Genomic DNA, 15680 nt, shown 5'->3' with positions numbered 1-15680 from the left:
GATAAATCACAGTATGGTTCAGAATTATCAGTCTTAGAAAAGCTTCCATCCAAAATAAGGGAGTCTCAAAAGGAAGTCCAGGAACGGGGTTAATGTAGGAGGTTAAGAGTATTTTCCTCAATAGGTTCTCCTTTTCCACAAGTCTCAGGGGAGATGATAAAGCTATTAATACATTAGAAAAATATCCTTGGCTCTGTGGAAGTTCCTCCCTCAATGAGGTCAAACTAAATACATCAATGAACAGTACCCAACACTTTTTGTTTAAGTCAGCTTTTTCCCTTTTGTGACTAAAACACATGAAAAGAAAAATTAAAGAGGAGGAAAAGTTTACTTGGGGGTTATAGTTTCAGAATTTTCAGTCCACAGACAGTGGCTCCAATCATACGGACTCAAGGTGAGGCAGAACATCACGGAGGTGGTACATCGAGAGTGTGGTACAGAGAAGCAGCTCAGGGCATCACATCAGGAAGCAGAGAAAGAGACTACACTTGCCAGAAACAAAATATATACCCCAAAGGCACACTCCCCATGACTCGCCTCCTCTATCCATACCCCACCTGCCATTAATTATCACTCAGTTAATCCCATGGGGGGAGTTCATTGGGGAAAGTTCATTCACTGATTGAGTTAAGGCTCTCATAACCCAATCATTTCTCCTCTGAACCTGCTTGTGCTGTCTCATATATAAGCTTTTGGGGGACACCTCACATCCAAACCATAACACCTTTCTCATGTCCATATTACCCTGTATCTCTGGAGACACAGTAACATTTCTGGACAAGGATGAATAAATAGCTACTTCTTCATTAGATTTTTTAAAAATAGGTACACATGACAAAAAATATCCAAAAAAAAATACAATATAAAATTATTTTACTTTTCTTCATATAGCCTTATTTTGTTGATAAGGTTCCCATATTCTAGTTTCCCACTAGAAAACAGACTGAATGCTACTGATCAGAGCCCCAACCTTGAACATTTTAATAATTCCTTAATTTCTACCAGCTTCCACCAAGGTTCCATATCCTTGCCTGCCCCACAGATTTCTCCACCATGTACCTTTAAATTTTAGGGCACCTAAATTACCCTAAGTCATATGCAAGCAGAATATTCTTCACAGGTACAATGAGAAACTAATAATTTAATATGCTATGAAATACTCTGAAAAACATATAAATTTACTCCCAGCATTTACCTCATGTTTTTTTTTTATTTTCAGCAATTCAACTGAAGATGGAAAAATAACATTCAATTAACTTGAAACTAGTAAAACAAAATAAACACTGAACAGAAATTCTCAAGATGCCTAGCCTAAAGAAAAAGTTTATCTAGAATTTTGAATCTACAAAAACATTTTTTTGGCTTGTGCTCAACAGTCTGAATCCTCTTTCCCAATGCTACTATGCCCTATGCCTACCCTCACTTTGCTGAGTTATGTTACTATAAAGAATCTGATCAAAAGGAGCTTATAATACCAAAATGTATACTATAGTTGAACAGACACTTTATGGCTTATATTATGGTTCGACAAGGAAAGACTGGTGGTTTTAAGTTTAACAACATTGAAATTTGGGAAAAGTGAAAAGTACTAGAACAATAATTGAAAATTTAAAAATAGATAAAAATATTATCGTATAATCTCTATAAAATGCTCATCTTTCCTTAAAAAGAGAGACAGAGAAAGAGAAGGGGGAGCAGGCTTCTACTGAGATATCAAAACATGGTAATAATTCAAAATATGATTCAGTACTGATTTTATTTATTTCCTTTCTTCTACTGTTTTTGATGTTGACTTATTCCTCTTTCTCTAGGACTTTGAGATATAATGTTAGGTCATTTATTCATTTACTTTATTTTGTAATGAATGAGCTCAATGCAATGAACTTTCCCCTTAGTACTGCCTTCATAGTATCCCAGAGATTTTGATATGTTGTACTGGAATTCTCACTTACCTCTAAGTATTCTTTGTATTTTATCCTTGATTTCTTCTGCTATCAATTCATCATTCAATAGTATATTATTACAGGTGAAAGAGTAGCTTCTATTTTTTATTTTATCATTGATTTCTAATTAATGAAACTAATTAATAAAATTCCTAATTTCATTCCAGTATGATCTGATAGAATACAGGGTAATATCTCCATTTTTGTATTTACTAAGAGATGCTTTGTGGTATAAGATATGGTCTATTTTAGACAAGGATCCGTGTGCTGCCAAGAAGAAAGTGTATTCGCTTGTTGATGGATGAAATAATCTATATATGTCTATTAAGTCTAAATTATTGACTGTATTATTTAGTTCTATAGTTTCTTTAGTTTCTGTTTGAAAGATCTATCCAGTAGTGAGAGGGGTGTGTTAAAAGTCACCCAGTATTACTGTGTTGTCATCTATTTAATTCTTGAAATTGAAAAAGGGTTTGTTTCATGCACATAGATGCTCGCTCCATTGCTTGGGGCATAAATATTTATAATTATTATGTCTTGCTGATATATAATTCCCTTAAGCAGCATGAAATGTCCTTCTTTGTCCATTCTGGTTAACTTTGCCTTGAAGTCCACCTTATCTGAGGATGGAAACCCTGCTTGTTTACCCGATTTATGTGAGTAACATGTTTTTTCCCATCCTTTCAACTTCAGTCTATGGATGTCTTTGCCTATGAAGTGAGTCTCTTCAAGACAGCATATTTTTGTGCCTTGTTTTTTTTTTTAATAATTTTTTTTAGTTGTTGATAGACCTTTATTTATTTTTTAAATTTTTTTAATATTTATTTTTTAGGAGTAGTTGAACATAATACCTTTATTTTTATTTATTTTTATGTGGTGCTTAGGATCGAACCCAGAGCCTCGCATGTGCTAGACCAGCGCTCTACCATTGAGCCACAACCCCAGACCTAATTTATTTATTTATAGGCAGTGCTGAGAATCAAACCCAGTGCTTCACACATGCCAGGCAAGTGCGCTACCACTAAGTGACATCCACAGCCCCAAGGGTCTTGTTTTTTAATTCAATCTGCCAGTCTATGTCTTTTGATTGATGAGTTTATGCTGTTAACATTCGAGGTTATTATTGAACTGTGATTTGTATTCCTGGTCATTTTGGTTTATTTCTGGTTTTTAATTTGACTTAGTTTCTCCTTTGATTGATTATGCCTTTAGTGTAGTTCCTCCCTTTTCTGGTTTTCACCCTTTTTTTTCATTTTATTCTCATGGAATATTTTGTTGAGAATGTTCTAGAGTGCAGGCTTTCTAGTTATAAATTCTTTTAACTTTTGTCATGGAAGGTTTTTATTTCATCTTCAATTTTTTTTTTATTGGTCGTTTCATCTTCAAATTTGAAGCTTAATTTTGCTGGATATAAAATTTTTGGTTGGCATCCATTTTCTTTCAAAGCTTTTAATATATTATTCCAGAACCTCCTAGCTTTGAGGGTTTGGGTTAAGAAATCAGCTGAGATTCAAAATTGGTTTCCTTGTATACGTAATTTGATTTTTTTTCTCTCATGGCCATGAGCTGCATTCATACTGTTAAAGTCACATGAAGGCCAGATTTTCTTAACTTAGTAAGGACCTTCACTGGCCTCCAGACCAAGGCACATCATAATGAGAATGACTAACATACAGAATAAGGATAGAATCTTCTAGCAGCTCAAAGGAGGCAGCAGACTACACAGTGCAGATGACATTCTTTTTCCAACCAGGACAAAAGAAACAGAGAGTGAACAATTCCATAAAAACTCCAAACAAGAAAAGGAAAACAGCCCCCTGCTTTACCTCCCAACCAATTTCCAATGATTAACACTAGGTTTTGTACCCAGTGGTAAGAAATAAAGCAACCAGAATCTAAGGACTTCATTCGACCACTGAAAGGCAGCAGGCTGTAGCCCAAACAAGAGACTGCTTTCCTACAATATGACATTATACCTAGAAATCTCTCATCATAGGATTTTTAAAGAATTCTCCCATATTCTAACAATTATTAAGTATCACAATTTTCACTAACATTGATATATACATTTTGAGGAGGCTAAAGAACATAGTGACTAAAAATCCAGTCCAATATACTCAACTGTAGATTCAATTTTCCACCACATGAAGAAACAAAATACATCAATGACTATTATCATATAAGAATTTCCATAAGTATTTTTTAATATAAAAAAGAAAGCAAAGCATTTTCTCTCCTTAAGCATGACCTTTCCAAAATATTCTAAACCATTTAGCTTGGGAGCAGGAAAATGCCTAAATTAATCTTTTCCAGCTTCTACTGCACTGTTTATAATCCGAAACTACCTTTTAAAAATGTATAGGTCACTGCTTATATTAAAGTGACAAAATATGAAATTAAACAGTTCTTATCAACAGTGATCCTCTATTGTATTGTCAGAGATGGAATTCCAAATCACAGTTCAAGCTTTTAGTCAAATTGACAATTACAATGCAAATACTGAGGCTTTGGTTTCTTAAGAATAGGGGTGGGAAGCAATCTTCCTCTCCCTCTTTCTTTGTAATTTTGTGCATTCTGCAAAGAGAGGAAAATAAGTATGGAAAATTTCTCTAATTTTCTCTTGCAAAAAAGAACAATTGTCTCTTCAGTACTATTCTTATGCTTACCAGATGCAATTTGCTTTGAGAACAAATGTATAAAAATCAAGGTTTAAAAAAAGGGGTGTGGGGGCTACCCACATGCTGTATCTAATTATTCAACAAAGTATCCTCTTGTAAGTAATTACCAAGTAACAAGTGTATGTTCCCTTTTGTGAAATGGAGAAAAATGGAATTTTAGAAATTAAATCCAGGTTTTTGTTTCAGCTTACATTATAATTTAAGGATTGCAGTTTTATTTTGAATTTTGCATTTGCAGTTTCTCCTAATGTTTAAAAAAATTGTCAATTTATAAAGGTTAATGATCTGCAAGCACACATAAGTGTATTTTTAGAACTTTAAAGAAAAAAAACTTATATAAAAGAAAATTTTTCCATTTGCTTTTAACCTTTTGGCTTTCTTTTTGTTTATGGCTTTTATATTATACTTTACGTACAAACCTAAGAAACATTTAAAGGAAATTTCAACAAATTAATTTTCTAAAATAACAGTAATGAAATACAACCAATGTAATAAAATAAGAACCCATGAGACTACACTAATATAAACAGATACATAGGAAGTTCTTCCTTATAGTAGGATTCCATAAATGTAGATGGAATTATGGACTTTTCAAAATCACCACTTGCCACCATTCACAGAAATAATAGTTTCAGGAAAAGGATCAATACTATCAAGTCTCAGATAGTCTCTTCATAAAAAAAAAAAAAAAGAATAATAATAGTAACCTTCCAGTGAAGAAACCTGTAGGCAATACCATAACCAAGGGTTCAGTTTTCACTGATTATGGAACCCATCAACCTCACATAGCTTCTTATGTGATACTCTGAAAAGGACACCAGTTATCTGGATTTCCTGCCAAAAGTCCATATCCTGAATGTAGTCTTGAAGAAATATCAATAAGCCCAAAATGAAAGATATCCTCCAAAATAGCTAAGACCCTACAAAGTCAGCATGAATAAAAACTGAAAATCTATCCTAGATTAAAGAGAATAAATAAGTTTGTGTGAACCTGGATTTTCATCCTGGATGGAAAAAGAACAATACTAGCAAAATTTGAATGAGACCTATAGATTAAAACACAGTATTATACTGATGTTAACTTTGATTTTTATCATTGTACCATAATTAGAGAAGAAAACATAACAAATTACTTAAATGTAAAAATACTTAATTATCTGTGACTTTCTCAAAAATGTTTTAGAAAAATATTATATACATATATAGATAAAGAAAAGTGATAAATCTGGTAACTATGAATACCAAGGGAATTCAAGTAAAGATTACACAGAAATTCCTTGTTCTAATTTTTAACTTTATCATAAACCTGAAATTTCAAAACAAAAACAGCTAAAGAATAACATTCTCCATTTCAAATTGGTTTGAAGATAAACAAATTCAGAGTTAGGTACTTCCATACAAGGACATATCATCAATTCTGTAGTCCCTGTGGGCTATACATTCTCTATCACAACTACTCTGGCACTGTGTCACAAAAGCACTCATAGATATAAGTGAATAAAAGTGGCTGTACTCCAATAAAACTTCATTTATAAAAACAGACAGTAGGAAGCCAGATTTGGCCCCTGGACCATAGTTTGATGGACCCTTTGTCTAGTCCATGGCATGTGTTAAATAGTAATTCCACTTTCAGTCAACATTCCTTAAGCACATGCCACGAGGTTAAGTGCTTTACTTGCATTAACTCAATTATCCTTGCACCAAACTGATCAGGCATATGGTTATTATTTCCATTTTCCACAAAGGAAACTAGGATCTACAGAAGTTTAAAAAAAAATGCCTGAGGTCACACAGATAGCAAATATGAAACAAGTTAGGGCTGATTCTACACACTAAACTATTTATAACCAATATGCTATACTTTTTCTCATAGAAATATGATTATACTGTCATTTTCAGCAACTAAAGAATTAAATCAATTTTAACATTATCTAAATAACTACCTAAATTCAAGATTTACATTCCAAGAAAGCACTTCTCACAAACCTCCTGTAACTGCAAGGACATGATTCCCAACTGATCTTGACGTCTTTCCACCAGCTCTCTTTCAGTGCGCATCTCTCTTTGTATTTCTTGAAGCCGTCGTTCCACCCGATCAGAAACCTCAATAAAAATAAGGAGAAACAGTGACATTATAGTACTGGTAAGACACCAAATTGAGGAGATATTTTATGTCAGATACCTACTACCTAAAGCATTTTTTAATTTTAACTTATATGTAGAATCCTTTCTAATGATCATATTGTAAATAAATAAAATAAATGAAATAAATAAATGAAAGATACCCAAAAAATCAGTCATTATTCTTCAATTAATCCACACTTGGATCCCAGTAACAAACTACAATAATTCAATTGCTCAGTTAAGAATAATATACTAGAAAAGAGTGCCCTCTGGTGATTTAAGGGAAAATATCAATTCTGCCAACAATTGCATTTAGTACCCAATTAATGATGGAACTGTTCTGTCCATTCAGTTCTTTTTCACTTTTTGTATCCATGTGCATGACCTGCTTAGGAAGGTATTAATGTTTATGGGCACCAAATAATTAAAAGGACTTTTCATCAGCTTGTCAATGTTTTCAACTGTGATTTGCTCAAAAGATAAAAACCCAAAGTCAAATTAAGAAGTGTTTAATTGGAACTCTAAAATAAACATGAAAGAATTTTTCTCTGATACAAGCTTTTCCTCACTAAAAGTTGTTCAAACTCAACCACATTTCACATGTATTCTTATATAGCCCCTAAATGAAATTTACACTATTTTGCCAATGCATGTTTGTGCAGGAGGATACAGTGAATAACAGACATTCTGTATTCATTTAAAAGCAGCAATAAATAAGGCCCAGTTATTTAAAAATTAAAGAAAAAAAAACTTTTGCAACCAAGTCTGTGTTTGACAAAGTCATGAAAAACTTTAATAGGACAATAGAAATTTTTGACACTGGATTTTATCATGGTTGCACAGTTCAGAAAATTAAATTTTAAAAAAAATCACTAAATTGCACATCTAAAGCAAATTACATTTATGGCAAATTATATCAACTTGTTTTTTTAAAATATAGGTAAAGATAAGTTTGATTGATCAATAAATGCTGAGGAAAAGTATATCAAAAAATTAGCACCATTCTAAAAACTGTAAATAGACTCTTTAGCAATAAGACATTCATTTGTCAGTAAAGTAGAAGGGGAAAACAGTGGAAGGAAGGAGAGGAAAGGTGGCACAACAGACTGAAATGGAACATACCAAATTCCATGCATGTAGGATTGTGTCAACACGAACCTAACTAGTATGTATAACTATAATGCTCTAATAAAAGAAATTAAATATAAATAAATTCCATGAGGTGAATGGCTTCTATCTCTAAGAAGGCAATGTTTATCATGAAAATTAAAGTCATTCAGGTAACCACATACTAAAATGAAAATACAAAATTATGCAGACATTAGAAATTTCACCACAGCAAGCACATGCTATACACAGTTACTCTACATGCAGAATTCTTTTGTTTCTTTAGTAATAATTCTAATAAGACATAATTAGATGTTTTTAAGTATATACATATTATGAAATAATTACCACAGTTAAGCTAATAAACATACCCATCATTTTTCTTAGTTACCATTTGTGTGTGTGCTGTGGCGAGAATACGTAACATCTATTCCTAGCAAATTTCAGGCTTACAAAACAGTCTTATTTACTATAGTCACTATGCTGCACATTAGACCTCTAGAACTTGTTCATCCTGAAAAGCTGAAACTTCATACCGTATGACCTTCATCTCCCCATTTCCCCCTACTCCACCAGTGCAACTATCATTCTACTCTCTGTTCTATGAAAGAGAAATTTTAGATTTCACATATAAGTGAGATCATACAATAAAATAATGTCCTCCAGGTTCATCCACATTTGTTACTAACAGGTTTGTTTCAACATACAGGATTTCCTTCTTCAAAGCTAAACAATGTGTGTATATGTGTGTGTGTGTGTGTGTGTGTGTGTGTGTGTGTGTGTGTGCGCGCACTGCGCGCACGCACACATTGCTATTTCTTTATCTGTTCATCAGTAAACCAGGTTGTTTCCATGTTTCCTGATTTTGGATACTGTTAATAATGCTGCAATGATCACAGAAGTGAAATTATTTGATCATCATTCTATTTTTAATTGTGTTAAACAGTCTCTGGCATGGGTCCAAAAGACCTCTACTTCTGGATATTCATGAACTTGTATAATTCCCTCTCCTGAGTGCAGCTGGCCCAAGGAACTTGATTCTAATTCTGAAAATAGCACAAAAATGTTTTAATGACACTTGATGATTAGATTACAGAAAACTGGCTTCCAACTTGCTTTTTCTCTCTCACTGGTCCTCTTCTAGCTTGCTTGTTCTGATAAAGCATACTGCCATGTTATGAGAAGCCAAGATTAAAAAAAAGAAAAAAGCCCCTAACAGGTCATGAGGAACTGCTGAACAACTAGAAAAAGAACAAATAAATTCATTCAGCAGAAAGAGGGAAATAATAAAGATTAGAGAAGAAATAAATGAAATAGAGACAAGAAAAACAGAAAGGATCAATTAAACTGGAAGTTGGTTTTTTAAAGATAAACTAAATTGACAAAATATTAGCAGACTAAATTTTTTTGAAGTGAATATTTATATAAATAAAATTAGAAATAAAAGAGGAGACATTATAAGTGATACCACAGAAAGACAACAGCTCATAAAAGACTACTATGAATACCAACAAATTGGCTAACCTTGGAGAAATGGATAAATTCCCAGAAAATACAACATGTGAGGCACTGAGTTCAAACTTCATCACCACATAAAAGAGAAAATAAATTAAATAAAGGTATTGTGATCATCTACAACTAAAAATATTTTTTTTAAAAAAGGATGCATCATGAAGAAATAGAACAGACCAATAGTGAAAAGGACATTGACTCAGCTATAAAAATTTTTCCAACAAAGAAAAGCCCAGAATCTGAAGCCTTCACTTGTGAATTCTACCAAACATTTAAAAAAGAATGAATTCCAATTCTTCTCAAGCTCTTCAAAAAAATTGAAGATGAAATCAACAAATGTGATATACCAAACTAACAAAATGAAGAATAAAAATCATATCATCAGATGCAGAAAAAGCATCTCATATAATTTGACATGCTTTCATGATAAAAATCTTGAACAAATTACAAAAATTTTGAACAAATTTCAAAGTAATAGAGGTCTTATTTGGTAAACTTACTGATAAGATTTTATTCAATGGTGAAAAACAGAAGGTTTTCCCTGTAAGATCAGGATGCCCACTCTCGACACTTACATTTGATATAGTTCTAGAAGTCCTAGCCAGATCAATTGGATAAGAAAAAGAAATAAAAGACATTCATATCAGAAAAGAAGCTTAACTATCCATATTTGCAGATGTCATAATTTTATGTATAAAAAACCCTAATGTCTCCACCAAAAAAAAAATGTTTGAATTAATAAACAAATTTGATAATGCCACAAGAATCAAAGTTCAACACACAAAAATCAGCAATATTTCTATAAATAACTTCTCTCAAAAATGAATCAAGAAAATAACCCTATCTAGCATAGCATCAAAATAAAATATGTAGGATTAAATTTAACCTAGAGGGCAAAAGATCTATATACTTAAGACAATAAGATGTTAAAGGAAAAAAACTTGAAATCATATATAAACATAAAGTTATCTCACGCTCACGGATTAGACAAATCTACCCATACTATCCAAAGTGATCTACAAATTTAATGCAGTCTCTATGAAAATTCCAGTAGCATGTTCCACAGATATAAAATAATTCTAAAATTCATACAAAGCCAAAAAAGACCTCAAATTCACAAAGCAATCTTGAGTAAAAAGAACAAAGCTGGTAGAATCACATTTACTTCAAAATATACTATAAAGCTATATAGGATTCAAAACATCATGGTACTAGAATATAAAAATACATAATGCGGGAGAAGGCTAGGGAAAAACTAGAGGAAATTTGGACTAGACAGAGAGGAGTGAAGGAAGGGGAGGGGGGACAGAGTGGAAAAGACATTAGAATGAATCAGACATCACTACCCTAAGTGCATATGACTATGCGACTGGCGTATTTCTATATCATGTACAACCAGAAGAATGAGAAGTTATATTCCATTTATGTATGATATGTCAAAATGCATTCTACTGTCATGTATTACTAATTTGAATTTTTAAAAATTAAAAAAAAAAACAGATAACCTAGCCTAACTGAACAGAAGAGAGAAACCAGAAATAAATCCATTCATTTATAATCAATTGATCTTCAACAAAGGTACTGAAAATGCACAAAGGATAAAGGACAGACTCTTCAATAAATGGTGTTGGCAAAAATGGACATCCACAGGCAAAATAATGAGAAGAGACCTTTATCTCACATTTAAAAAAAAAAAAATCTACTCAAATGGATTAAAGTCTAAACCCAAGCCATGAAACCATAAAACTCTTAGGAGAAAACAGGAAAAGAACTTCTTGACACTGGTCTGGATATGACCTTAAAAGCACTGGCAACAAAAGTAAAGACAGACAAACTATAGTGCATAAAATGAAAAACACCTGTACATAAAAGCAAATAATCAACAAAGCAAAGAGACAACCTATGCAAAAGGAGAAAATACTTGGAAACTACATAACTGATAAAAGGTTAATATAAAAAACATATAAGGAACAGAAACAATAGCAAGAGGAAAATTAAAATGCTCAACTAATTATCATGGAAATGCAACTTAAATGCAAAGTAAATCTACAATGACATATTATCTTCAATCTGTTAGAATGGCACTATCAAAAAGACAATTATAACAAGTGTTAGAATGTGGAGGAAGTGGAACTGTCATACACTATTGGTATAATTTTAAGTTAGTATAATCATTATGAAAAACAGATGAAATTTCTTCAAAATATTAAAATTAGAACTACTATGTTATCCAGCAATCCAACATACAGATACTTTTTCAAATCCCCATGTTCAATGTAGCATTATTCACAATAGCCAAAATAAAGAATCAACTTAAATAGGCACTGACAGATGGATGGATTAAAAAAAACTGTTAAGCACAGAAAATGGAAAATTATTAAGCCTTAAAAAGGAGGAAATCTTGTAATTTGCAATAAGATGGAGGAACCTAGAAGACAATTATGTTAAGTGAAAGAAGGCAAACTCAGAAATAGATACTGTATGATCTCACTTACCTGTGGAATCCAAAAATCCATAGACAGAAAAAATAAAGTGATGTTTGCTGGGGGTTGGGGGTTGCAGTAGGGAATAATATTTTTCAGGACAAAAATATTTTGGTTAGCCAAAATGAATAAGGTCTGGCTATGTATTTGCACAGAATGGTGATCATAGTCAATAATGATGTATTATACACCTGAAAATTGCTAAGAGAGTATATCTTAAATATTTTCACGAAAAGAAATGATAACTATGAGGTTATAGATGTTAATTAGGTTGATTGTGATAATCTTATAATATATACATATAACAAAACATCATGATATAAGGATAAATATGTTCCACTCTATTTGTCAATTATACCTAAATAAAAGAAGTTCTAATTATAAAAATGAGCCATATCTAACATATTGTAAATGCAAACTCTAATTCTATAAGCCATTTTTAGAAATTTGCCTCACCAATTTACCTTTTATGTGCAAAATGGTACATGTATAAAATCGTTGATGCAGTTTTGTGTATACATGAAAAAGATTGGAACCACCTAAATATCCACCCATAACAAGTTAAGGAAGTTATGAGATATTTTTCACTCAATGGATTACTTTTAATACTAAAAGAAAACAGAAAGCACATTAGATCATTATATGAAGCAATCTCAAACCTCAAAAATATATCAGTGCAAAAAGGCAATACCCAGAAAACTATGTTTAGTATGCTAAATGCTACAAATTATGTAACTAAAAGGGGAGGAGGGAGGAACTCTCTTAAGAGGTAAGTTTTCACTGAGGACCTAAATGACCAGAGGAAGTCAACCATGCAAAACTTTGGGAAAAGAAAAGACACTGCAAAGACTCTGATGTAGAAATAAGATAAATTCAAGGTATATCAAGAAAGTCAGAAAACATAGGCACTGCAAGGAATTTGGAACAAGAAGAAACCCAGAAAAGGTTTTTAAAAATTGGGGGATAATTCAATATGATGAATATTTTTTTAAATAACTTTGCCACTGTGAGGAGCACAGGGGCAAGAAGGGAGCAGAGAGATCAACTTAAGTGGAGGCCACCACAGTGAACCCACTGAGAAGTGATGGGGGCTTCAAGAGAAGTATTAGAGGTAGACGGAATTAGACAAGATTTCAGAAATTAAAAAGTATTTTGTAATGTATGGGAAGAATGGTATAATGAAAAGGATCTAGGGTGAATCTTAGATGATCAGCTTGAGCCAATGAATGGAATGTCACGCAATTTCTTGAGACAAGACCAAAGTAGGAGCAAGTAAACAGTCTTAAGTAGAAGGGTGAGGATTCTGATCCTAAAGACATTTGTAACATTTGAGTAATGAGATAATTCCCAATAACTCTTATTTTAAAGAAAGCATTTAATACTCTTTCACTTTCTTATTTCTGAGACTAAAGGAAAAATGCTAATAATGTCATATACTAAAAAATTTTTATCAGAGACAAGTATTGATTAAATATACTACTCAGTCATCAAAAAAATCCTACATTTTCATATTTAGTTATAAAAACAGCAAAATAACAGATTTTTAAAGTCAGTATTTAACAAAAAGAAGTGAAACAAAAGCAAAAGCATTCTGTTCATGAGATTGTATTCTAACTTTTTTTTTTTTTTTTTTTGGTACCAGCAATTGAACTCAGGGGTACTCAACCACTGATCCTCATCCCCAGCCCTATTTTGTATTTTATTTAGAAGCAGGGTCTCACTGAGTTGCTTAGTGCCCTCACTTTGGCTGAGGCTGGCTTTGAACTCGAAATCCTCCTGCCTCAGCCTCCCCAGCTGCTGGGATTACAGACATGCACCACTGGGCCCAGCTACATTCTAACTTGTTAATATGTTGATGCTTCCAATTTTTAACAATACTTGACAGTGTAAAAGCCACTTCAATAAATATTTGTTACATATCTTTCTGTTGTAATCTATGCAATATTCATATTATCCTAAACGCAGCATTTACAGAATTTTATTAATGATCAACCCATTCAGAAACAACTAGATCTATGTTTACTTTTTTAACAGTGACTCTATTAACACTAAAATTAAATTGACTTTGTTCTACAGAAATAAACAAACTTCAAATGCATTTATCTCTCACTCAACTGGGTAAAATCTAGACAACAAATGAATTAAAATCTTCCCCATGTTATGAGGTCTATGCAATATTGTTCAGTTATTATCACAATTAAGTGTTAACAGAAATATTTATAATAATATCATCTAAAACTAATAACTACTCCCTTCAAATGGGCAGTTTGAAACAAGTAAGAGGAAAAAAAACTATAATTCATAAATATTAACAAATCAGATTTTGGCTAGTGTGACAGCAACTAATACTTTTTCTTTTTTTTTTTTCTTTTTTTTGCCTCTTGAAGAAAAACCTTTCACATAAACTTTCAAGATCTATCTTAGTTATCAAAATAATGCATGACAAGCAATTGTAGCCTCAGAATAACATACAATACTGTGATTAACAGTACATATCTGGGTCTGGAAGCACACCCTGTAATCCCAGCAATTCAGGAGACTGAGGCAAAAGGATCACAAGTTCAAAGCCAGCCTCAGCAACTTAGCAAGGCTCTAAGCAAGACCCTGTCTCAAGGGGAAAAAAAAAAACTAACAAGGGCTGGGAATATGGCTCCGTGATTAAGTGCCACTGATTTTATTTCCTGGCAAACAAAAAAAGAAAGAAAGAAAAAAGAAAAAAAAAAGGCCAAGAATTGAGCTAAAGCTTAAAAAAATTTTTAAAAAGGAAAAAAAACAGTCAATACCAGTAGAAATTGATAAAGGAAGTCATTTATTTCCACTTTATTTTTGTACAATATTTAAAAGGTTTCCACAGTGAATTGAATGTGCATCACTTTGTTAATTTTATTTAAACTTAAATCTGGAAGGGGGAAAATAGTTGCAGCCCCTGAGAAATTTAACACTCAAATAAGAAAATTGCATCTTCTCTGACAGCATGCTATCATGAATTCACAAATACAATACAATATGTCAGAATTATAAAATGCAAACGCTGACTTCAATTGGAATAAGTCACAAAATCTACGTTTTCCTCAGTTGCTAGACATTACACTCACAGTAAGACACTCAAATACATGTAAGATTATATTGACTAGTTTTATTTGCTATGTGAAAAAAATTCAAATGAAACAACTGTTCATTTGTGTTTCTTGTCATGTGGTGAAAGGCAAAATAAAAATAAAAATAAAAAAATAATATGTGGTCTGTAAATTAACATTATTATCAAATCCCAAATTCAAATCTTAACTAACATTAAAAAAAAATCTTAACTAACATTAAAAAAAACTATATTTCAACCAGACATGATATAGCTCACTAAAGTCTCCTAGGACCTCAGCAATATGGAAGATACATGAGTTTGGATCAAAGACTTTTATATGCATATTCACAAGTTGTTTACTTACATAGAAAGTAAAAAAAAAAAAAACCTCATGAAAAACAGTAAAATTTGTGCATTATGATAGCAAATAAAGTAATGGAATCTGATTTATATATTTAAAAAAAAGATTTAAAGAGTTTCACTTCCAAAAATGACTTACTGGATAATTTAAGTGATCTTTTCTACTAAAAATAACTAGAAAGAATATTTTTTTAATATTTTTTAAATTGCCAATGGACCTTTACTTTATTTATTTATATGTGGTGCTGAGAATTAAACCCAATGCCTCACACATGCTAAGGCAAGCACTCTACCACTGAGCCACAACCCCAGCCTGAAAGAATATTTTAAGTAAAAATATTTTAAGGCACTGGAGAGCTAAAAATAAGAACATATGAGACAAAAAAATGCAAAA

At 32.1% G+C, this 15680-nt stretch overlaps 1 protein-coding gene across 1 annotated transcript in view; it reads right to left on the bottom strand.

Moving 5' to 3' along the window:
* Cep128 (centrosomal protein 128) overlaps positions 1-15680 on the bottom strand; it is a 373328-nt gene that overhangs the window by 326173 nt on the left and 31475 nt on the right. Inside the window, exon 8 of the mRNA XM_077799967.1 lies at positions 6608-6724. Coding sequence (XP_077656093.1) covers positions 6608-6724 — 117 coding nt within the window. The remainder of the gene's footprint in view (positions 1-6607; positions 6725-15680) is intronic.

This window comes from Urocitellus parryii, chromosome 6 (genome assembly GCF_045843805.1).
Source record: "Urocitellus parryii isolate mUroPar1 chromosome 6, mUroPar1.hap1, whole genome shotgun sequence".
NCBI classification, from domain to species: Eukaryota; Metazoa; Chordata; class Mammalia; order Rodentia; family Sciuridae; genus Urocitellus; species Urocitellus parryii.
This window is presented reverse-complemented; position numbering and strand designations above follow the sequence as displayed.